General features: G+C 44.6%; 2 protein-coding genes and 1 long non-coding RNA gene across 6 annotated transcripts in view; 2 read left to right on the top strand and 1 right to left on the bottom strand.

Annotated features, from left to right (window-relative positions):
* Nucleotides 1-17,031, top strand: part of LOC128329962 (motor neuron and pancreas homeobox 1-like) — a 21,896-nt gene extending 4,865 nt beyond the window's left edge. The window contains exons 2-3 of the mRNA XM_053261984.1: nt 13,841-14,001; nt 16,654-17,031. Of these exons, the coding sequence (XP_053117959.1) occupies nt 13,841-14,001; nt 16,654-16,965 (473 nt within the window). The 3' untranslated portion in view covers nt 16,966-17,031. The remainder of the gene's footprint in view (nt 1-13,840; nt 14,002-16,653) is intronic.
* On the bottom strand, nt 16,269-23,824 carry LOC128329966 (uncharacterized). 2 transcript variants are annotated; one of them, XR_008309880.1, is made up of 3 exons: nt 23,087-23,824; nt 20,700-20,841; nt 16,269-19,949 (listed from the first exon to the last, which is right to left on the bottom strand). It is a non-coding gene; the product is annotated as an uncharacterized LOC128329966 (long non-coding RNA). The 2 variants fall into 2 exon arrangements; XR_008309879.1 differs by having other exon boundaries at nt 16,269-20,841.
* CFAP65 (cilia and flagella associated protein 65) overlaps nt 23,796-23,872 on the top strand; it is a 78,689-nt gene continuing 78,612 nt past the window's right edge. For 2 of the 3 annotated variants that reach the window (XM_053261969.1, XM_053261950.1), the window contains exon 1: nt 23,796-23,872. The gene's annotated coding sequence lies outside the window, so the exon portion shown is untranslated. The other variant, XM_053261959.1, reaches the window with a different exon arrangement.

The following is a 23,872-nucleotide window of genomic DNA, read 5'->3' as shown; positions in this document are numbered from 1 at the left end:
TCATTTCAGTGCCTGCTACTGCTCTGGGCTTGTAGGCCACACCACATCCCGCAGGTGCGGACAGCAGAGCAACCAGCAGACGGTGAGACTGGCAGCGGGATCCTAAACGCGTCTTCCCCAGGAGTCAGTCGGTGGGGCGTACTCGCCACTGAGTTTACGATGGCAGCCGAGGGCATCCCTTTACCCTGGCCAAAAAGGCAATTCAAGTATTGGTCTGGCCTCCTTGCTATACTTTCTTGTTTGATCCTCCGCTAAAGATTTTAGATCGTGTGTGTGCGCGCCCGCTCACTCTGTTTTTATCTATGCACAGAAATAATAAAATAATAATAATAAATAAAATATATTATTATTATTATTATTATTATTATTATTATTATTATTTCATTTTCCATTTTCATTTTATATATACATACTGACTGAGATTCAGAGAAAGGGTGGAACCCCCGATGCAGCGAGAGGAGCAGGCTAGCTCCCAACTAATTGCATCAGTGCAGTGGGGAAAGGGGCAGTTTTTGCGTGCCTCTCCCCCTTCTCCAGCAAGCCTTCTGCGCCACCCGAAAACATGTCCCCCGAGGGCAGCCCAGCCCTGCAAAAACTGGCCCTTCCCCGGTGCAGTTAGTTGGGAAGTGTGCGAGCCTGCTCTGCTCCTCTCGCTGAACCGGCCGGGGCTTCCTTACTCGGCATATTAGCCACCGCGCCAGCTTTTCTTGTGCATGTGCGCGCATTGCTTTGTCTTCCGTATGGGTCTTTCACCGTGTAATAAATACGCTGGGAACGGAAGGGGAGAGCGGAAGCAACCCAAGGCAGGACCTCTCCGCCACTAATGTGGCGCGGGAGGAGTGGATGCCTTGATCAAGGAAGAGGTGCCGCCCCCCGCCCCTTCACGCGGGAAACGTTGGCGACTCTCCAGGGAAGAGAACTTCCTGGCGGAAGGGCAGGCAGCAGGCCCCCAGGTTCGGAACACCTCCTTGGGCTCTCCACGGTAAGCCACAAAGGCTTACAGGATCGCTCCTCTGAAGTAGCATCTGCCAGCAAGTTTCCTGGTTGAGGGTATTCCGAGCCCTGAACCCCCTTAATTGGAGGTGGTGGTGGGGAAAACATTTGAACCCCATTCTCCCAACTGAAAATGGACTCTTGTGGTCTGATGCACTTTTGGGAAAGGGAGGGGTGTTTTATTCGCGTTTTGCTTCATGCTGTTGGCATCCCAGGCGTAGTGTAGTCTGTAGTGAAGGTCCTGCCTTCGGGAACTCGCGTGGACCTTTGATCTCTAGGTCCAAGCCAGTGGGATGAATAAAGCGTCCCGCTCCCATTTACAGAGCTCATATTCCAGATTACTTAAGGCAGATCAGAGTAAGTTGTTTTACTTACACACACGCACCCTCACTATATTCACCACTCCATAGTTGCATCAAATGATGACGTGAACGCTTAAAACAGCTATTTTAAATCGGACTACACAGAAAAAGCTTTCCTGTCTGTGAACATCACCTCCTTTTCAATGGAAGCATTTCACAAGTTCATCTGGGCTCCAGTGAGGAACATGCCATGCCCGTGTGAACGTGGCTGCAGATCCCCACTTGAACATTTGAGCTCCCCCCGCATTTTTCTGAACTCCCACGCAGACATAACCCACATCTTCCGTTTTTGTCCCCCCCATAAAAGTGTATTTCCTCTCCCCCCCCAAATAAATTGTGAGTGCCCCTCACTTAAAATACCCTCTGTCTGCACCCCTACTTGTGAATCGGGCCTCTACTTATCCATTATCTAGTTATCCTCTAGTTATCTTCCCTTGTTGTATTCAGTTGGGCAACAAGGCCGTTTCTTGTCCTTTTAATATATTTTTATTTTTTATTTTTGGTGAGGAACGCTTACAGGGGAAACAGGGAGTCTACTTAGCCTGTGAATCTGGTCCCATTCCGGATGGTTTACCATCGGAGGCTGTGAAATCGGAGGCTGTGAAATTGTGGTATGTGGGATAAGGGCTGGCGTTTCTAGATCCAGGCGGGACACAGAAACTAGCTTCACTCTTCGGTTGGTCTGGTCCGACCTTTTAATATGTGGCCTCCTCCTCGGGACCGTGGCGGTGGGGTTGGCTGGAGGCGGGGGATTCCGCAGCTGTCCGTTCGGAGAAGAGAAGGGAAATTGTCCTCCCTTGTCGTACTTCTGCTCGAGCGCGCAGGGACAAGCGGGGATTTCACGCCTCATTAGCCGGTCAATGAAGCGGGGCGAGTGTCTGTGCTGGGGGCGGGCCTGACCCGGCTTATTCCATTACAAGAGGAAGGAAGACCCCGGCAGAAGGCGAGGGCGGGCGGCAGAAAGGAGGCGAGGAGGCAGCGGAGCCACCTAGGCTGCAAGGGCCACAGAACTATCGGGGTTTGGGGGCACACAACCCATCTGGGTCTCTGGCGGGCTCTTCCCCCTCCGCATGAGCTGGAATGCTTTCACACACACCCCTTCATCCCCGGGAAAGGGTGCCGTTCCCCCTAGGCGCTAAGGAACTCTCCATTCCTCCTCATATTATTGGGAAACCACCACCCCCGCCAACCCAATGAGCTATATCTTCGATACTCAAAACGTATTTTTCTCCCCGGCCAAAACATCAAGTGAGGACCAGTTGGTTGCTTCCCAAGTTTCTCCTCTGCGCCGCTGCCTGCTACTTCCTTTCCTTTCCCGTTTTGGAAGGCGGGACATCAGAGGTGGCTCCCTTGCAAGGGCGAGTGTGGCTTTGCCCACCCAGGACCTGCTCTTCCGTCATGGGTGTGAGGAGGTCTTTTATTGGCTCATCTGGGCGAGAATGTGTCATCCAACCGACCAGTGTTTGGTCTTCCGGTTAAAGCAAATCATGTCAAACGCCCTGAAAGAAGGTGCCTGCCTGCTTTTTAGATTGTGAACCCTTTGGGGACAGGGATCCATCTTATTTGTTATTTCTCTGTGAAAAACGCCCTGAGCCATTTTTGAAAGGGCAGTATAGAAATCGAATAAAGAAGAAGAAGAAGAAGAAGAAGAAGAAGAAGAAGAAGAAGAAGAAGAAGTGGGCTGAGGTCCATTAATACCTTAATGAGAGTCTATTGAGATATTAAAAGAGGGACATATTACAGCCCCAAAGTCTCGCGGAGCAGGGGAGCGCCACCTGCCCTCCATCTATGAGAGTTCCCACGTCCCATCCACGACATCGAGGCGGAGGGGGCTGATCTTACCGCTGTTCGTTCCCTCCATTCCATTCTTCCCCTTTCCCAAGAGTGGAAATTGTCACTAATTTGCCCACTAGACCCGGAAAACAGCTTCGCACGACCTCAGATTTCTAATTTTGAATCCAACTTGTGCAAATCTGTCAGATGTTGCTTCTGAAATTTGACCTTGAGAGAAACTTTAAAAAGAAATTAACAGAAAACAAAACGTCAACGCCAATGTGTTCAGTCCTGGTGGATGTTAAAGCAATGATGTCATCGGCTTGTCAAATTTAAAATGAATGCATTTTAAAATCTTATTTTAAACATATAAACTATACACATAACATAACAAGGGGGGCTGGGACACCACCATGGTCACAAGGCAGCCAATATTATGGATTCTTAATATTTCTGTCAATGGGAGAAGTATAGCCATGTTAGTTTCTTGCCTCAAAGCCAACTAAGTCCTATGGCTCCTTGAATACTAAAACACTTTAGTAACATAAGTTTTCAAAACGCCTCAGACCTAGTCTGTGATTCTAGGCAAAGCTTTAAAAGTATGTAAGATAAAACATAGTGACAATTCACACCAATAGTAATCAGCCTATGTTTCGATGGCCATTGGAAAGTTAATTAAAAACGTGCTCAACTCTCTTCAGTTGAAACCACTGGGACTTCCTGCAACACTGTACTCTATATCAGGGATTCTCAACGTTGGGTCCCCAGATGTTATCGGACTTCAACTCCCATAATCCCCAGCCCCAGTAGCCTTTGACTGGGGATTATGGGAGCTGAAGTCCAATAACATCTGAGGACCCAACATTGAGAATCCCTGCTCTATATAGCTATCTATACAACATGTTAATACAAGCAAATTTTTAAAAAATCAGTGTCGAATATCACACATGGCGAAATGCAGTGCTAATTTGCAATTCCAGAGAAAACTGAAAAGAAAAGAATGAAAGCATGGATCCATTAATTATGTAGCGCAAAACTGTTCCTAAAATGAATACGGTAATGTAACACCATGATCAAGAAGTGCATGAGGCACAGGCCTATCAACGTGCAACAGAACTGATCACGAATCTTTCCCATGTCTTTCTATTTGGCAAAGCTACCATTTCCTCTGTGAATGCAAAGGCAGAGATTTCATTCAACTCTAACTAGGAACGATGACCAAAGGAGAAAGGAAAAGGAAAAGAAAGAGAGAGAGAAAGGAAAAACCTAAGGCCGAGGTTCTCAGATCTGGTCCCCCAGATGTTGTTGGACTACAACGTCCACCATCCGCAGAGGCCACAATGACCTTTGTTCTAAGAGCAGGATCAGCAACAGCATTCTACAATGTAGAATCTACTGGTACCCGGAGGTCGACGCAGAAGTGAAGAAAAGGCGAGCAACATCCCAGCGCGCTCTCCAACTGCATCCCCGCCACGCCCCGTGGCTGCGTAAAAGTCCTTTTCCTCTTCTGATCTAAGCTGGATTCTTACTGTGCAGCTATGGAATATGGAGATGTAGTCTAGTCCTAAAAGAAACAAAGAAAAACAGAGGGCTTTTGGAAATCGTGCTAGCCTTGAAATATTAACTGGAACGGGAACTTTCTACATGGAAAGCAGATGCTGGTGGTACCACGGAAGTGCGGACCTTCCTAACATCCGTATGCGTGATAAATAAAAGCAAAACTAATGAGATTGCAGCCAAAGAGCTTGTCGTTTCCCCTCTACGAGCTTTTAAATTCTCAGCATCTACTCTAAATTCATCATAGGCCAGGTACAAAGAGCTACCTCCTTGTGATTCCACCGCGGTGGATTAGGCTCTTCACCTTGAATAGAAAACTCCATTTCTTGCATGTACTTGATGACGACTGCAAAACATGATGACTTCCTAGCTGGATCTGTGAACTGTCTCTGTTGAAAAACGTTGTGTCTGTCGAGGTTAGGTCTAGATTGTGAGCCCTTTGGAGAACCATTTTCTAATAGCATTTTCTTGCTATGTTTTGTTTGTTTTGGCTGAAGAGCGATAAACTTATTTTTAAAAAATAATAACAATAATGTGTTACGAAAGCTCCGTCAATGGTGTTGACCGGAATGACCGCTGATGGCTCATTCACACATGCAGGTCCCCGCGTAAAACTGCAGTCATTAAGCGATGAGCACCTTCAATGTGTGTGAATAGTTAAGTATTGTAATGTGTAAGGGAAAATGTATCTGTCTCGAAGGCCTTTAAACAACGAAAATGGGAAAGGTTTGCGAGCATTTCCCTGCTGCCAAGTGTGGATAAGGCAACATCCGTTATCAGTTTCTGCAGAATAATCCCATTTGGGAATGAGTTCTATTATAAACAACGGTTTATCGCGTGCACCTGTTTGGGAGGGAAATGCTACCCAGTGTCAGGGCACATACTGATCAGCTCCTAGGAACCCAGCAGCCCTCCGGGAGAAAGGAAAGGAAAGACTGTGCAGTCGGTGTCGACTCCGGGCGACTACAGAGCCCTGTGGTTTTCTTTTGGTAGAATACAGGAGGGGTTTACCATTGCCGCCTCCTCCGCAGTTTGAGATTATGCCTTTCAGCACCTTCCTATATCGCTGCTGCACGATATAGGAGTTTCCCGCATATTCTGGGAAACACACCAGCGGGGATTCGAACTAACAGCCTCCTGCTCTCTAGGCAGGTTGCTTCCCCTGCGCCATTAGGTGGCTTTAATCACCTACTGGAAAACAAGTCCAATGATTTGCTTAAACAGCCAAATTGTTTCCGCGGGAAAGTGGCTCCCAATAATTAAGGCCGGATATATTAGTCGATGGATAACTGTATTTAATTTGTTCATCAATTGTGGATTTAAAATAGAGATATATCGCATTGAAACCCGCAGGTTGCGTTACCTCCATTGTTTCTGGCATTGTTGCAATCGACCTGAATACCTCGTCCAACGTCGTCTCCCCGCCCCCAATCCAGGTCGATTGCAACCATGCCAGAAATGATGGAGGTAACGCAAACTGCGGGTTACAATGCGATCGCTCTCTCTCTTTCTCTATTCCATACGACAAACGCCTGCCCGATTAAATAACCTCTCAGGGCCCTAAACAATAATGCTTTAATTTGGTTCTCTTATTGATTTAAGGAGGCAACTCTAGAAGCACTTAATCAGCGAAATTTGCAGACCTCAGTGGGACTTGCATCTATCTGTAAACAGGTCGGTAAATCCGATCCCCTGATGGGATATGAAGCGCCTACTGTTCCACTCAGGGGCCCATGACAAGAAGTTCACCTAGCCAAAGCTCCGTAAAGGATCATGATGATCATGGCACTACGATATCTGACTGTGGCACACATCCAGATGTGTTTCCCATTTTAATACTAACTGAGCAAAGAGGGACCTTTTAAAAGTGGCGATTCTCTTATACTTAGCAGGAGGAGAGCAACTGCCCCTATCTAACCCCAGCACAGCATCCCTTCAGTGACTGTTGCTGGTATCTACTGGGGCTGGGGGAGAGCTGGTCTTGTAGTATGCATGAATTGTCCCCTTTGCTAAGCAGGGTCTACCCTGGTTTGCATTTGAATGGGAGACTACATGTGTGAGCACTGTAAGATATTCCTCCTTAGGGGATGGGGCCGCTCTGGGAAGAGCACCTGCATGCTCGTATGAAGAAGGTTCCAAGTTCGCTCCGGGGAATCTCCAGTAAAGGACTGAGAGAGACCCCTGCCTGTAACCTTGGAGAAGCCGCTGCCAGTCTGTGTAGACAATACTGAGCTAGATGGCCCAATGGTCTGACTCAGTATATGGCAGCTTCTTATGTCCCTATGTTGTTGTTGTTTTGTTTTGAGATTGTGAGCCCTTTGGGGTCAGGAGATAATCTTATTTATGTATGCCATCTATGTAAACCACTTTAACGGGTTGAAGAGCTGTATATACATATTCTCAGTAGGGTAGTAGTAATGCGAGAAACATGATCCTGGTGACAAATTTACACGCGGAGTCTGACCTGGCTCGTAGTGAAAGGATCCAGTCGTCATAAGAAACATGTGAGGTAATTGGGTTATACAGCAGTCTTTCTTGCCGCGTGCACAGCCTGGTCTCGCTTCGTGGAATCCGGGACTGGAGCGCATTTCTGGGCTACCAGAAAGATCTGATCCAAGGGATCGGAATCCAAACACCGCAAGAAACCATGCAGGACTCGGTTATGAGCGAGTGAAAACCCAGGCAGGCAGCGCGAACTGCATCTTGTCTTGCAGCAATGTGGGGCATTTTTGACTGCACCTCTCTGTAGCTCAAGTCTACCTAGGCATGTTGACCTAGACAGTAAGTCTTACTAAGTTCAGTGGGATTTACTTTCAAGTAAGGATTGCAGCTAGTAAGTATTGCAGCCCTAAACCACTGTAGGGAATGGGGGCTGATTATAGACGACACCGGCAGCCTTCTTGGCTAATCGACTAAAACCCGAAAAGCCAATGGAACCTTTTATCTCCTCGACAGATCTTGGGGTGAGGTTCTGCTCCTTTTCGCGCTGACAAGACACTGGGAAAAATCGGAGATCGAGATATTTCAATTTAAGTTGTGGGGTGTTTGTGTGATTTTATAGCACCTTATAATGAAATAATAATCAACAAATCAAATAACATTTTAAAGCCGCAATGCAGTATGGAGGCAGCTGGAGATAGAGATTACATCAATAGTCCGAAAGAACAGGAGATAAACAGTGTGTGAACAATGTGTACATTTAGTTTGTTGAAGAGTTCTGTGAAACTTGAACCTTGCACAGTCCTATACTAGATTCCATGCTGCAATAAAAGATATTATTTTACCTACTTTTATTTCTTCTATTGGACACAGGCATTTGGATAAAGAAAGAATTAGAACATTTTCTCGACATGTTTTCACTACAAGTTTTCATTCACTTTGGGTTTTTCGCCCTTATTTTATACTCCAAGACGTTCTTTAGTTTCTCTAATTATCTTTTCGATTGAGATATGCTTGCTGCCACTATGCGGTTACACAGATATTATTGTACTTATCTGTGTTGAAGATATTCACCCCCGTTTTTCGCTTTTTAATGCTCTGTCGTGGTATTTTTAAAATTTTACAATGTAAAAATGGGCTCCCCTAAAACCTGTTGAAAGTCAGAAGCCGAGTCGCTGCCCGCTCCACAATGAAACAAGGATCCTGCCCGCTGCCTTGACGACCACCAAGGCGGTTCATTAAGAGCTCAGATTTATCGGGGGAAGTTTAGTGCTTTAATAACTGTGATGAAGCCCATTAAAGAATGCACGTAGCAAGGCGATCTGGTTAATTAAAAAAGAAGCTGGGTGAATAATGGCATGAAAATCTGAAAATTAAAATTAAAAATCCCATTATCGTTTTCTCCTGAAATCAAACATGTATGGATCAGATGAGAGCTGGCCATTTATCTTCTTCCCAGGCCAAGCCTCTTGAATAGAGGATATTTAATAGTCAGTAGTTAAGAGTGTTGGACTAGGACTTGAGACCTGAGTTCAAATCCCCGTTCAGGTGTGAAACTCACTGGATATGACTCTGGAACATTCACCTCTCTCTCATACGCAGCCGAACCTACCTCACAGAGTTGGTGTGAGGATAAACATACCCATGTATACCAAGCGTGGGTGTAAAAATAAAAATAAAATAAAATATTGTCTCTCCCAGGGCAAAATGGGCAATAGAATGTCTGGATTAATAGCTGCTTGTGGTTGTGTTGTTGGTGGATTCATAGGAAACATCAAGGAAGACTACTTGCTAAACTACACATCCAGGAAGACTTTGGTCTGTTTAGGAATACCATTGATAACAATCCAATCAGCAGAATTTGGAGTTCCAAGGACAATGAAATGTCTGCCACGGAAGCTGCAATCCTTTGCACACTTACCTGGGAGTAAACCCCATTGTACTAAATAAGCCTTGCTCCTTAAAACCTGCTTAGGATTGCACTGCTAGTTTATATTCTGGTGACTATCTTTGTGTGTGTGTGTGTGTGTTTGTGTGTGTGTGGTGGGGTGCCACTTGCATGTTCTGCCTCAGACACCAAAATCTCTCAGGATGTGTGTGTGTGGCTGTGTGTACATACAAATCCACAAACATTACCTCCGTCTAGGCCTCACATGTGTGTATGTATGGGATGAGTTGTTGAATCTACTCCTGCAGCAAGTTCTTAAGTGTATCTATCAGGCACTATTTGAAAGTTTAGATCATGTCAGAATTAAGAAAAATGAGCATTTCTGTACACAATAAAGGGTTCTCTATATAATTTAAATACAATTTCAGCTTATTTAAAATAATGTTGGTGTTTGATTCCATATATTTGAATGATATATTCAAATATTCTAAATAAATAATAAATAAATAAATAAATAAATGTCATTCAAATGGCCTGAATCCTGCTGAATTAGTCATGACTAACAAGCAGCCAATCTTATGCAGAGTTAGGTCCAAGTAAGCTAATTAGCTTTAATGGGTGCAGACACACCAACCTCTGCACAGGACTGAATTATTGGTCTCGTGGAACCTGTTGCTTTTGATAGGGTTCATATCATGCTTAAATTGACTGGAGCCTTTATGTATTATGTATATAACACTGAAACAAATACAGAAAAGTGTGTTCATATCTGAAAGCACATATTTAGATCATGCTGCAAACACACATACACACACACACACACACACACACCAATCTAATATGCTAACCTATGGTTTCTTGGAACCTACCCAAAATCTTGTTGCCTTTAAAAATCCAATACACAATCCAGTCTAGAAGTTCAGGTGCAAATGAGGGGCAGGGGCTGAATTGCACAGATGCTGATAAAATGTAGATCATTAACAGGAACAGGCACATGTGTTAGTGTCATATTTGTGTTCTGCTGTCACATTCTAGAAGACCTCAAAGGTCATGTTTTTGGAATTTTTAGTATAAAAGAAAGTACATTTCCTGGGAGTTTTACACACTGAAGAGCTAACCAGTTCTTCCCTTCTCAGCCTCCCAGCATGCTGGAGAAAGGCACTGATACTTTAAGGTTGTTTTAATAGGCCCTTGCAAACAGGTCAGAAAGACGCACTTCCAAATGTGGGGTAAAGCCAAGTCAACTCATAGAGCTTTCATGATCCAGATCTCTTATTCTGAAGCAGAAACTATGAATATTTGCAACTATCCAAAATTACCAAAATATCAGTTTACCATTGCTTTTGTATATGGAATTTTAGATTAGAAATGCAAATACCAATACTCAATGTGAGTGTTCCTTAGCATTGGAGAGCTTTTTGAATTGTTGGCATCCCTTGCCCCTTTTAATCACTAGGCATCAAACTCTCATAAGTGGCCATCTGTCAGACAGTACCACAGCATGCCAGCTATCAAATACAGTTGAATATGAAACACTGTTGTATATCTGCTATGAAATACTGCCAAATACAAAATATAATTGATTGCTGCCCAATGCTAGATACCATGACATAGGAACTATCAAAAAGTGTCCAATATCAGAATCAAACGTGGAAATCAAGTGACAAATATCAATATCACTGAATGTCTGGTGCTGACATTTGCAGAAGAGAATTTGAGGAAGCAAATGTTTGTTCTGCTCTGTCTTATTCCATTTACAGAATCTAGAAACAGTATAGAGGTGGAACAGTCTAAGCTTTTTATTTTAATTTTAAAAATAGGTGCTAGTTTCCTTAATAAATATATTCAGTGCCAATCCAACAAATGTTAGCTATGACTAAGTGACACTGAAAACAATTACCTTAATTATTCACACACTGCTTTGAGCTTAAGGATGAGCAGTATATACATTTTAATGATGATGAGTGACTTTTGCATTGGTTTCTGTGGGATGTACAACCCAATTCGATGGATGCTTACTTGGAAGTAAGACCCATTCAGTTCAGTGGGATATGCTACTAAGTCAATGGACCTAGGGATCCTTCCGCCTTGGTCATAATGAAGCAACTTCAGCTGCATCAGGGCCTCTATGCTCAAAGATTCAGAATGTGCAGTATTGTTATTGTTGATGATGATAATAATAAACCTGGATGACTAATTGCATTAACAGGCTTACGCTGCCACATCATGTTATCACAACATAATCAAATCCATTTCAACAACTTCCCGGCAGGGGCAGGATCAGCAAGGAGCCCTGTGTGACTCAGAAGGCTGGGAGAGAGGAGAATCTCAAACACAAAGCAGTTAGAGCAGGGCAGCCAGCACAACCTTGGCCCTCCAGCTGTTGTTGGGCTATAACTCCCATCATCCCAATTGGCCACTGTGGCTGGGGATGATGGGAGTTGTAGTCCAATAGCAGCCAGATGGCCAAAGATGTGCAACTTTGTGTAATTGGAGCAAGAAGGGCTGAAAGCTAATGCTAAAGGAACCCCTTGTTGGCTGCTTCTAGATATACATGCATTCACTCTCATGATTAAGCTGGCAGTATTTGGGGTGGGGGCTGGATGAAGAAACTCATTTAACCCAAGCTCTGGAAGTAGGGTTACCTCCTTGGCAATACCAGCAGGGTTTGAGGGTATTGACACACACACTGCAGGGAGTCTGCTCAGTGGCAGTCTCCCTCTCCAGACCAGTCCATCCCCCCCCCCAATTTCGCAGGGATCAAAGCAATTGCATGTTTATCTAGAACTCCCATAATGGTTCTCTGGCACCCCGTACTTGTCTGTTCCTACCCACTTTCACCACTGAATGTCTGTTCTCTATTTAGTGAAGGACAGTAAAAGTTAATCCTTGAGGCAGCTCATAAAGTTGGTGATAATGCAGAGAGCAAGCGGCAAGGTCCCTGCTCTGCCGATGTGGGGCATGCGGTCTCCCTCAAAGCTTCTTTTGTTCAGCTTCCCCCCTGATCCAGCGGTGTGCTCTGATAAAGGCTCATTAGCAAGATAGGTGCTCCCAGGCCTCTGGGGAGGAGGGCTGCCTTTATCACAGCTTGAGACAGCTGGGAGTAATTAAATACACCTTAGGCTAATAAAGGAGGTTTAATTTCACCAACGGAATTGATTGTGATTGTTAAAATGAGCACTGATAACATATCAAGCAGGTTAATATCAGCCAGGCAATAAAATCATTACTGGTAGGGAAGGCGATGGGCTGTCAGGTTTATGTTTCCCCACAGAGTTGGCTAGGCCTTCTATACAGAACCAAATGCCACTGGTGGTAGGAGAAGACTACTACAGACTTTCCCCCCTTTATTAAATGTTTGCTTCTAGAGGAATAAATTAGGGGAGCGAGCCTTAAGAGTTGAGGGAATGTGGGATACACACACACACCCCACTTTAACCTTCTGCAAACAGTGTCTCTCTTTGGTGATTTGTTGGGGGATTTCTAAGACCAAAGGTGAAAATATCTGCTAGTTCAGAGTGAGGGCTATGCTTCTTGCCCCCACTTGGATTTGGCTTTATGATGTCACAAATCAGCTACACTTGATTGGTTATGTGAAGATGTCATCATGTTGGCCATGATTACAGTTTGGATCATGTATGGGGTGGGTAATAAAGGAGTTACCAAGTAGGCAGTAATTGAACAAGGTTGAAAGAAGTAACAAAGATGAGGTTGGGGGACTATTTCACCCTCTGAAATGATTATTTTTGCTGCAGAAGTGTTTGCACACGAGCATTTGGCACAACGCTAATTTCATCTAGGGTTGCCATCTTTTAAACTGATCCTGTATCTAACAGCAGCCTGACATAAATAAATTAGGAGATGAAGCTGTTCCTGAGAAGATGTCAACTGCTTAATGCCTGGATGTCAGGCTGCTGCTCAAGACACTGGAGCAGGACCAGTGAAAGTGAAAAAGAAGTGTGTAGAATTCAGCTTTGCTCCCTCCACTCTTGTGACTTCCTAATGCAACCAGGAAGTTGAATTACTCTCCCCCCCCTTTCTTCTTTATTACAATAAAGTTACAGTATGTAAACATAATCAAGGATAATGATAATACATGTGAATATAACCAGGGAAGGAAGGAAGGAAAGAAAGAAAGAGAGAGAAATCCCTTAAACACAGCTTGAACATAAGATATAACCAATGCAGGAGGAAAAGAAGGGATTAAACAAACAAAAACACCACCTTCCTTAAGGATATATGCCCTATACTTCAAAATATAAACAATTCATTAAAGTTTGACCAACTTGCTGAAAAATCCTCTTCTATTTTAATGCAACTATAACAGACTTGTCCTAAAGCACCAATAATACATTACATGGTTCAAAGGGATCTGCATATTAAATATTGTAAGATCTATGCAGTTTATGAAACTCTGCAGATTGCTGGATACATTGATGGTGCTTATGAAGAATAATGAAAATAACATTTCAAAAACATGCTGCATGCTGTACATTAGAAAATGCTACCAGCATAAGATAGCAAGTGTCATACAGGGACAACCTCTGAACATCTTTCTGTCGCTCTGCAAATATGCTTGCTCAATCTAGCTCTAAGCAGCAATATACTGCTTGGTTTTCTTTTGGGGTAGCAGTGGAAGGCCTGTTGTTTTTAAACTGTATGTATGTATGTATGTATGTATGTATGTATGTATGTATGTATGTATGTATGTGCCTCCTTTCTCTGGCACATGGAACAGCTGCACAGCTTCTCATTGCCCAAGCAGCTGCTCCTGGCCACATCTCTCTGGGCTATGTGCATCCTTCCTGACTCTTTCTTTCCCTTCCAGCCACCCCACAGTCTGGCCTGATGGGCAAATGCCGCCGACCCCGGACAGCCTTTACCAGCCAGCAGCTTCTTGAGCTGGAGAATCAGTTCAAGATCAACAAGTACTTATCACGGCCCAAACGCTTTGAGGTGGCCACATCACTGATGCTGACTGAGACACAGGTACAGGAGGCCAATGGAAAAGAGTCAGTATGGTTTTCAGAGTTGTCTGAGGGAAAGAACTGCAGTGGGCACCAACAGATCACCCAGTCAAGGAGCCAAAATACAAATGCATTGAGTATTTGGGATCATTGAATTAGAACATAAATAAATGATGGCAGTATGCACTTCCGTGAGGAAACTGAGTTCCCTCCTCTACTTTGTATGGAGTTTAAATGAAGCACAGAGTAATGAATATGAATGGGAATAAAGGGGAAGTGACAATTCTTCCTTCAGGGAGTTTATTATAATGCAGGGCTGTCCAACCTGAGGTTCTCCAGCTTTAGTACTACAGCTCCCATTATCCCTGCCTGCAAAAATGGTGGAGAAATGCCCAGTTGTTACACAGGTCCTGAAGCAACATATGGAAAGTGCTGATGTTTAACATGAAGTAGATAGGGCAAATTTCTGGGCTCTAAAATCAATTTCATTTGTGAGCAAAACCAGAACAAGGAGCACTTTTTAGTTAACATTTTTTAAAAAATTGCTCCTCCTTCCTGAACTATCATTGGGATCTTTCCACTTAAAGTGTGCATAAATGTTTGGTTGATTTCTTTTCTACCTTCTGAGCCAGATGGGATCCCCAAGATGGCTTACACAGAATAATCATGCTAGGGTTGCTTCTACTCTTGCAACATATGCTATTGTTCTTAGCTAGCATATACTTCCCCATCCACACAATCCAGTTCTCATTAGGACATTGTGGTTGCTCTCACCCATTTTTATCCCATTGCAGTCTCCCAGCTACAGGGAGGTCGGGAGCCTGGCACCTTTCCCTACTGTTTTAGAAGGCTAAAGATCTGGCTAAAATTGGAGAGAGTTAGGGGATGGGGCCTATGTTTAGCTGGAGAAGAGAATACTAGGGGGAGATATGGTAGCCCTCTTCAAATATTTAGGAACATAGGAAGCTGCCTTTTACAAGTCAGACCATTGGTCCATCTAGCTCAGTACTATCTACACAGACTGGCAGCAGCTTCTCCAAGGATGCAGACAGGAATCTCTCTCAGCCCTATCTTGGAGATGCCAAGGAGGGAACTTGGAACCTTCTACATGCAAGCATACAGATGCTCTTCCCAGAGCAGCCCCATCCCGAGGGGAATATCTTACAGAGCTCACATGCAGTCTTCCCTTCAAGTGTAAACTAGGGCAGACCCTGCTTAGCAAAGAGGACAATTCATGCTTGCTACCCCAAGACTAGCTCTCCTCCATTTCAAGGGCTGTCACATAGAAAAAGTAGACTTGTTCTAATGGTAAGACCTGTTTGACAGTCTGGCTCATGCAGTGGGGAGCTCTTCACCAGAGGTTTTCAAACAGGTGCTGAACAAGCGCTGGAGATGTTGTAGCAGTTTCCTGCACTGAGCTGGGGATGGGACTAGAGGCTCTCCAAGGTCCCTTCCAACTCTAAAGTTCTACGATTTTGCAAAGGACCCCCAGCTTTCCTCCCATAACTCAAGCACTGCTCAGAATGGCAGGTTTTTTGTCTTCCAAGGCAGAGAAAGAACAGGTCTTATCCCCTTCCAGTAATGATAAACTCTCTTGGCATCAAATTAGACAAACGTTATAGAAGTTGTAGCCTTTACGTTTTCCAATGGCAAGGTGCAACATTTGGTTGAGGACCTATATCTTGAAATATTCCTTGACAAAAGCGGCAAGAAACTTCATCACAGATAACCTTTTTGGGCTATCTAAATTGACAACGTGAGTCACCTTAAGTGGTGCAGTGGGGAAATGCTTGACTAACAAGCAGAAGGTTGCCATTTTGAATCCCACGGGTACTATATCGGGCAGCAGCGATATAGGAAGATGCTGAAAGGCATCATCTCATACTGAGTGGGAGGCAATGTTAAACCCCTCCTGTATTCTACCAAAGACAACCACAGGGCTCTGTGGGCGCCAGGAGTCAAAATCGACTTGATGGCACATTTTACCTTTAAATTCACAAAGTAGTAGGGATGTGCATGGAACTACGGCGGGGAGGCTCAAAGGTGGCAGGGGTTTCTCTTTGAGTGGGGGAGGGTGCATTTACCCCTCTTGCCACCTTCCCCCTGCCAGTGTCCGTGTTTTACAAAGCCAATTGGGGCGGCAGCGTACCTCCCTGCCGCCCCGTTGCCCTCGTCTTCCTCTTTGAACCAGTTTGAAGGCCCATAAAGATCCTCCGAACCAGTTCTGTGCACACCCCTATAAAGTAGCAGCAGCTCTGTAGGGAAAAAAATGAAAACAGACACCTCCCATAGCTTGCCCAATGGTCTATAAAGGAAAGGACAAATAATAGAAGATTGTAGTTATTCCATGGGGTAGGTCTGGCTCAAGTGGAAAGCATGTTGGGCCAGTAGAGAGGAACTGTGGAAGAAATAACGGGACAGGATCTGAAAAGATTTAGGGCAGGGGCAGGCAACCTTGTCTCTCCAGCTGTTGTTGAACCCCCATCATCCCCAGCCACAGTGTATGCTAGGGATGATGTAGCTCAACAACAGCACAAAAGCCAAGGTTGCCTGCCCCTGATCTAGACTTTTGAAGCTATGGGAGAAGGTTAGACTTATCAGAGTGTGGAAGGGTTATGAAGAACTGTCTTCATAATGGAGCTGCTGTCACCATCTGTCTGTCCATCTCTCATAGGTGAAAATCTGGTTTCAGAACCGTAGGATGAAATGGAAGCGTAGTCGGAAGGCCAAGGAGCAGGTGGTGCAAGCTGAGGCTGAGAAACAGAGGGGTGTGAGCAAGGCCTCGGAGAAACTGCTGTCTGGAGAAGTGCACGAGCAGGAGGAGGGAGAGGAGAGTGGTGGCGATGAATTCACCAGGCACAGCACCAATACTCCACTCCTGCGCCACAATGCTGACAACTTCAGCTACAGTCCAGATTCCTCGTGCTCAGAGGAGGAGGAGGTTGTGCAAAGCTCTACTCACAGGGAGATAAGCTTGCTGTTATGAGCGGACCATCATCCCAGAAGCAGGGCAGTGAGAGCATTCCAGAACCAGCAGAGAGAACCAGCTCTAGCCCACCCAAATATGGTTTGATGCCCTTCCTTCTGCAAATAGACTAAAAAGACAGTGCCTGGGCTGGTGCCCTGGTGAGACTTTACCACTTAATTTATGCGTGTTTGGAATATATTTAACTTGTAATTGTTTTGTTAGTGTTTTCGGCGGGGGAGTGTGTCTCCACCTTGGTATAAAGGCATTCCTTCAGCATATTAAGGGACAGTGATTTGCTTTTCAGATTTTGTATGTGCCAGACTATCTCTGCAAAGACTTGAGAAGCCTTCCACCTGTGTGTTAATACCAGTACCATGAATGCCATCTCTATCGCTTTAGCCTGTACTGCACCAGGGCAGAAAGAAGACTGTAGACTTTATAGGCATAGTGCTGACTAGTGAGGACAAGATGAAACTCCACTCCTTTGCGAGATCCTATCCTACCAGAGGAAGGACTGGTGGGCTTCCAAGGAATGAGGCCTCAATCCAAAAAGCTCAGGCTGCAGTTTCAGTGTGGTGTATCATCTGCATAATGAGAGAAGACATGTTACATTGTATGGACACAGGGCGAAGTATCTGCACATCCCACAGTTCTCACTTGTTGACTGACTAACTGCCGTGGATCCCTCCTAGCTTGGTATAAACGGTGCTCTGGCAATGCACTAGCACAGGCTAGCTCAATGTGTGTAGAGCCTGGCAGGCAAGCAGGCAGGCAGAAGCTGCTATGATGCCCCCCTATAGCATCATTAATAATGGCTCTATCCGACTTTTTGAATACAAAACATATGTAGGTGTTACCGCCCTCTCAGAATGAGACATAAAATATAAGAGTAGAAATAAAAGGAATTAGTGTTCTTTTATAACCAGGCTTGATGGTTCATTGCTTGTTTACTTTGAGAACAAAAAAGAGACAATTGGGGAGACTTGAAACCTGAGATTTTCTCTTTGGGCAAATCCAAATGAATGGTAATTAATATAGAAATACTCTGCTAACATGTCACATGTAGGAATAGATCGATTTTATTTCATTTCCCCCCCTGGATGTCTGTTTGGTGAACAAGCAAGTGTGGGCTAAAAGCCTACAAGAGTTGATTCAGTAAGATGTGCAGTGCAATCTTATGCATGTTTACACAGAAGTTCCTCTATATTCAGTGGGGCTCATTTCCAGGAAAGTGTGCATGACTGCAACCATAACCCTTACCTATGTTATGTCATTCTGCCTCAAACCTCAGTAACCTCAGTGTTCATTAATCACCCAACTACAAGCATTCATCAGCCTATACTCCACTTGTTCCACAAATAGCCTCCTTCTTAATAAGGCAGCCAAACATCTTGCTGAACTCTTGGGAGCCCCTATAGCCAATATATAATTGTTTAGTTACCCTTCCCAGTAACTAACTAAGCCCTCATCCAATCTATATTCCCAGCCATTTTTGCTGCCCAGTTTTTTCTGGGTATCCAGTCGAGACATATATAAAAACCTTTGATATACAGATAAATACCTGGAGTTATTCACTGATCCAATCACATTCAAACACTCAGTTAAAACTAGTTATGTATCACAACAAACAAAAAACTACAGATGAAAAAAAGAAACAAGAACACACATGCACACCCTAATATTGCTATAGTATATTAACAATGGCTAATGACATCAATTTCACAAAATGAGAAAATATAATGATGCTAATACTGTGATAAACGTACTCAGCAATGACCATTTAGAAAGTCACAGTCATTGTTACTGCTCCAGCAGAGGTAATATGTACTAAACAGAATGATGCAATGTTGAAAAATATACACATTATTATAAAGTAGGAGTTGACTGAAGATAGACTGATAGATAGGCAACCCAGTGCCTTCTGGTTGCTGGGATTGTTGCAGAGTCTGCTGGATCGTATTGATCTGATCTAGAAAGACAGGTGCCATTAAGCAAGAGAGCATACTTAGAATCATTTCACACAGATTATTTGTGCTTCAACATTCATGAGATCCTGCATATGCACTCTTGCATTGTAAATTATAGCACAGCAATCATGGGGTGGGGGCCCAAATCCTGTTGACTACAACTCCCAGCATCCCCAGCTTCAATAGCCTCTGCTTGGAGATTATGGGAGTTGTAGTCAACAACATCTGGGAAGCTCTGTTAGAGGGAACACTGGATGGGGATGGGGTGGGTCTTGGAAAAAAGAAAGAGAGAAAAGGCCATGCAGGACTGAAGTCAGCTCACTCTTGTTATAAAAGATCCTCAAATTCATACGTTATTCATTAGCCAACTGCTCTAGTAGTTGGCTAGAGTGGAATACTGGCCAGCTAGCCTGTTCATAAAGATTTTGAGTCACGAGCCTAGAAAACGGTGCTCAGAATAATTTTGATGTGTATGCAAGGAGCGAATTTTTAGTTGTTGACCGCCTTTCAAAAGGGCGGCAAAAACTAAGCATAAAGACAGTAAGACATCCCCAAACCTGCAAAATCTCAAGAAGCTGGAGACCTAGTGCCAAAATATTATACAACACAAATGACTGAGGGGGGAAATGCTCTTCCCAAGACAAAGGAGTTGATTTTAGTGAAACATTACATTGCTCTAGCCACTTTGAATCTGTTTCTTAGTGTATATGGTTTTCAGGAAACAGATTTCCAGGAGCAGCCCCATGGTGAGTTCTCTCTCTCAGGTAACATGAAGTACAGCTTACACACAGCTTAATAGTATCAGGTCAGGACTCAGTGTGTTTTGCCACTCTGGCCAGCAGCAGCCAGCAAAGCTTGATCGGGGAAATGCAGTGTACTGACATGAGGACATAAGAAAAAACTGTACTATGTATCAGTGAGGAGGATTCAGGGAGATCTCCCCTAATTAGCTTTCAACTTCCTAGGGAGGCCTGCCTCAGAATCGGTGCTGTGAATTCTTCTTCTTGCTCCTTCTGGTAGTGACAGACAGAGGCTCTGCAGAGCAACAGTGACACACAGAGGCTGAAATGACCAACTGCAACTATGTTCCTCTTGTACCTGTGTTAATATTCTGTCTACTGGTTCAAAATAACAGCAGGAATTAAATAAAATCCACTCTGGAATGTCCCCCTTCTTATGTTTTTGAACATTTACAACTTGATCCTAGCTTGTCCCTAGCCAAATTTACATTAAAATGTCCCACTGATTTCAATGGGACTTCCTGGTAAGTATGTTTAAGATAAGATGCAACAATGAGCTTCTCCTCCACCAATCCATTAAACAATGAGGTCCTCTAAATGAAGACTTATACAGAGTCACTGCTGGAACAGGTATTCAGCCCTATTTTAAACAACCGTGGCAAGACCTGTCACTTCCTGTCTCAGTTTTGTGAATATATATATATGTTAAATTGAGGCTCTGGTTTCTCTCTATCGTGTGTTTACAGTTAGGTCTAAGCCTTATTGGTGCTCCTTTGTTGTGTGGAAAGTAAAATTTTAGCTGTGTGCCCTTTCATACCAATGTGCTGCAGTGGCAGGAACAGCTGAATATTTTTTCTCCACACAGTTCTTAAAACCCCTCTCAGGGTCTGGTCCTGGCACCTTTACTTATGTTCGAAGACATATGTGTTCACATAAAAAGGGGACAGTAAAAAGGAGCACACCTATCATCCCCTACAGTAAGCTCATTTCCTCATTATTCTTCCTCCAAGGTGTTCAGAGCAACATAGATGGTTCTTCCACTTACCCTCACAAGGACCTTATAAGGTAGGGAAGCTGAAGAGATAATCAGTAGCCCAAGGTCACCTATTGAGCTTCAAGGCAGAACAGGGATATGAATCCAGATCTTCTCATTCCTAGTCTGACACGCTTACCATTGTCCCACTCTACTGCTTAGAAAGAAAAAGGAACACTCTATCACACAGTCTTTAGTTTAAGCATCCTGAAAAATGAACACCGTAACACAGTCTGTTGACATTCCAAGGCCATTTATATCCTGTGCTCCCTGAACTGGCCTGAACAACCTTCTACTTGTCCTCCTTTACAGACCCTGTTCTGAACAGGGGTAGGCAACCTTGGCTCTTCAGCTGTTGCTGAAGTTTATTGTGGCTGGGGATAAGGTTGCCTTCCCCTGCTCTAGAATAATGCATGCATGCTTATATCAAATAAGTCAGCGAGCAAATAAATGCCCTCTTGGGCACATCACCATTGGATTCTGATGGAAGAACCAGGATCTATCGCACCCTTAAAACCAAACTCATGACCTGACATCAGAGCTCCAGGGGAGCAAAGATCACAGGTTAAGTGGAAGCACATGGGGAAGGTGGCATGAGGCAGAGAAAACGATGCAAGGAGTGTGCATATCAGGATGTCACAGGTTGAAACATTCCCCTTGATGGGCTATGACAGGTTTAATTTCCAGAGTACACCCATTAAAGTGATCGATGGCAGCATTCAGCTCATGCAGAGTCTGTTTGTGGCTCCCTGCTGCCACACAAAGCATGTTATTTAGTGGCTCTTATTTATGAGATTGTTTCTGCAGCATCTGGGCACCCCTCCAGTTTTGAGGGGAGGGTGGTACTGCAGGGAGAGGGGAAAGGGTTGATTTACAGTCATTTAGCCGTATGACTCAGAATGTAAACAGACATACCCCATTAAAGACACATTTTTACCCTTCTCTACATGGCATAGAACCAATACAGTTCGACAGCACCAAGGGCACCTGCAAGGATGTTGCTAGAGCCCAGAGGCACCCTCTAGGGAACTTCAAACTTGGGAATGTGCACACTGTAGCTTGGGCATTTGTCACTAAGGCAAAGCTTCTTTTCAAGGATGGATTTGAAATCCTAGGGTTACATTAGAAACAGCACAATACTGCATTTCCAAGAGTATCTCAGAGTCTGACAAACTGAGGAAAATTACTCAAAGTAATTTAATTGAAATTAAGAGGATGTCTTCTCATCTTGTCCTTTAAATTTCAATGGGACTACTTTGAATAAGTTTCTTCAGTACATCAGCCACTGGATATTTATAAAGCAGTCTGTCTCCTAGGGGCATGAAGATACCCTGAATGAAGGGCTGCATCCATGTTCAGCAGCTGTTTGCTTTTAATGCCTATTGTGCTTTTGCCCCAAGACAGCCGTTATCAAATTCATGTGCTATTGCCTGACTTTGCACCAAGCATCCACACGAATGGCCACTGAAAGGCCAAGTTGACAGCTGCCATGTCATTTGTATTATGACTAGAACGCTACAGTGCAGTCAGATATTTGATGGTTCAAACTGATATGTGGAATTCAGTCTTCCTTCAAAACCATCCCCTTTGGTTTCCTTGGCCCCTGTCTCATTGATCCCTGTGTTTCCAAAACTCCCCCGGTTTTTCTTTTTGTCAACAGCACCTTATTGTTCCTTGGCCTTTTGTGGCATCTCTCATATCTGTTTTTAGGTTCCTGCTTTTTAGTCTGCCTTGCTTCCTTCAGTCAGCCTGGCCTTAGGCCCCCTTCCCACCCATCTTTCCAGAGAGCTATTTTAAGCAGTTTGAGTCCTAGACAGAGGCTGAAGAGCAGTCCCTCTCCTTAGCAATGGAGTGGGCATAATGTCAATAAGTTCCATTACTTATAAACTAATAAATGAAGCTATGATCGTGTTTCCAGTCATGCACACTATATGCATGCTAGTACAGCCACCAGCGATAGGGAGAACTGGCCTGCAGATGCCGCACACTGCTGGAACAATACACACCTGGTGAAGCTTTTAAATGTTACATCTACTACATGGAATGTCACCGCAAAGGAGGGATTTTCAACAACCTTCACATGGGGCCATAATGCATAAATCAGCCCACTGCCTTGCCTGTCTCACTTCCCTACCTCCCAGTAACCACTGTTGGTGTTTCTCCCTAGTTATCATAGCATCATCATACTTTCTTACATTTCCTTCAGTTCAGCCTCTGTCTCTTTCACTTATCTTTCCCTCAGTCAGTTATCCTGAGGGATAATTATCCTCTCCTCAGTCAGGCCGGCAACCGACTACTCTCAATCCATCTTTGAGGCTGCTATCCTGCCTACAACCTTTGCAGGCAGTCCAGCATTTTGTGTTGTGAGGGGAAGGCTGCGACTACACGAAAATACACACCCACACTCTCTTCTGGAATGCAAATCTTTAGGAGAACGTGGTGAGCAGTAACTTGAGTAGGTCGTCCACTTGCTCCAGGGTCCCCGGGGGGGCGGGGAGGAGAGGGCTGGGGGGCTACTATGCCACGCCTCGCCCCCTCCGGCCTCTCGAGCCCCTTATTTGCTCCCATCACATAATGAGGCAGGAGAAGAGAGCCAATCAGGAAGACTATCGACCACCCACGACGGCACCAAAAGAGCGTTTGTCCTGCGTTGTTGCCTGGGCAGCCTGGAAGCAAGGGTGCAGATCCCTCCCTCCAAGCAGCTGAGGAGTCCCGACTTCCTCCTCATCCTACCCAGGTCTTTAATCTCCGAAACACGTTTTTCTCCTCCCCCGCCGCCACCCCAGAATTTAAGTGAGAGCTTGCTGCTCCTCAATTTTCCCTCTCTGCACCCCCTGCTTGGAAGCAGGGCCTATTAGGTTTTCTTTTCTTTTGGAAAAACAAGCGGGCGTCCTCGACTCCTCACTGTATCGTTTGTTTAAGAACCTGTAGTAGTTCTCACAGTGCCCCCCACCACCCGTTCCAACCCCGCTTCCTTTGGGCTTGCTCTTCAGCCTTCCTCCTTAAAACCCCACCCTCCAGCCCTTTTACTAATAATGTTCCTCTTCGGCTGCCATAGCTGGTTGCTCCGGGAGACTCAGCGACTCATTTCCGCGTCCTGTTTCCATAGCGACGACGGTGCTCCGCTGGCGCCTCGTTCGCAGTGCTGGCAACTTCTTCGCTGGGCCGGTGAAGAAAAGTACGAG

Source organism: Hemicordylus capensis, chromosome 1, assembly GCF_027244095.1.
Source record: "Hemicordylus capensis ecotype Gifberg chromosome 1, rHemCap1.1.pri, whole genome shotgun sequence".
Classification (NCBI taxonomy): domain Eukaryota; kingdom Metazoa; phylum Chordata; class Lepidosauria; order Squamata; family Cordylidae; genus Hemicordylus; species Hemicordylus capensis.
Note: the sequence above shows the minus strand (reverse complement) of the source record. Positions and strands in the feature narration are given on the sequence as shown.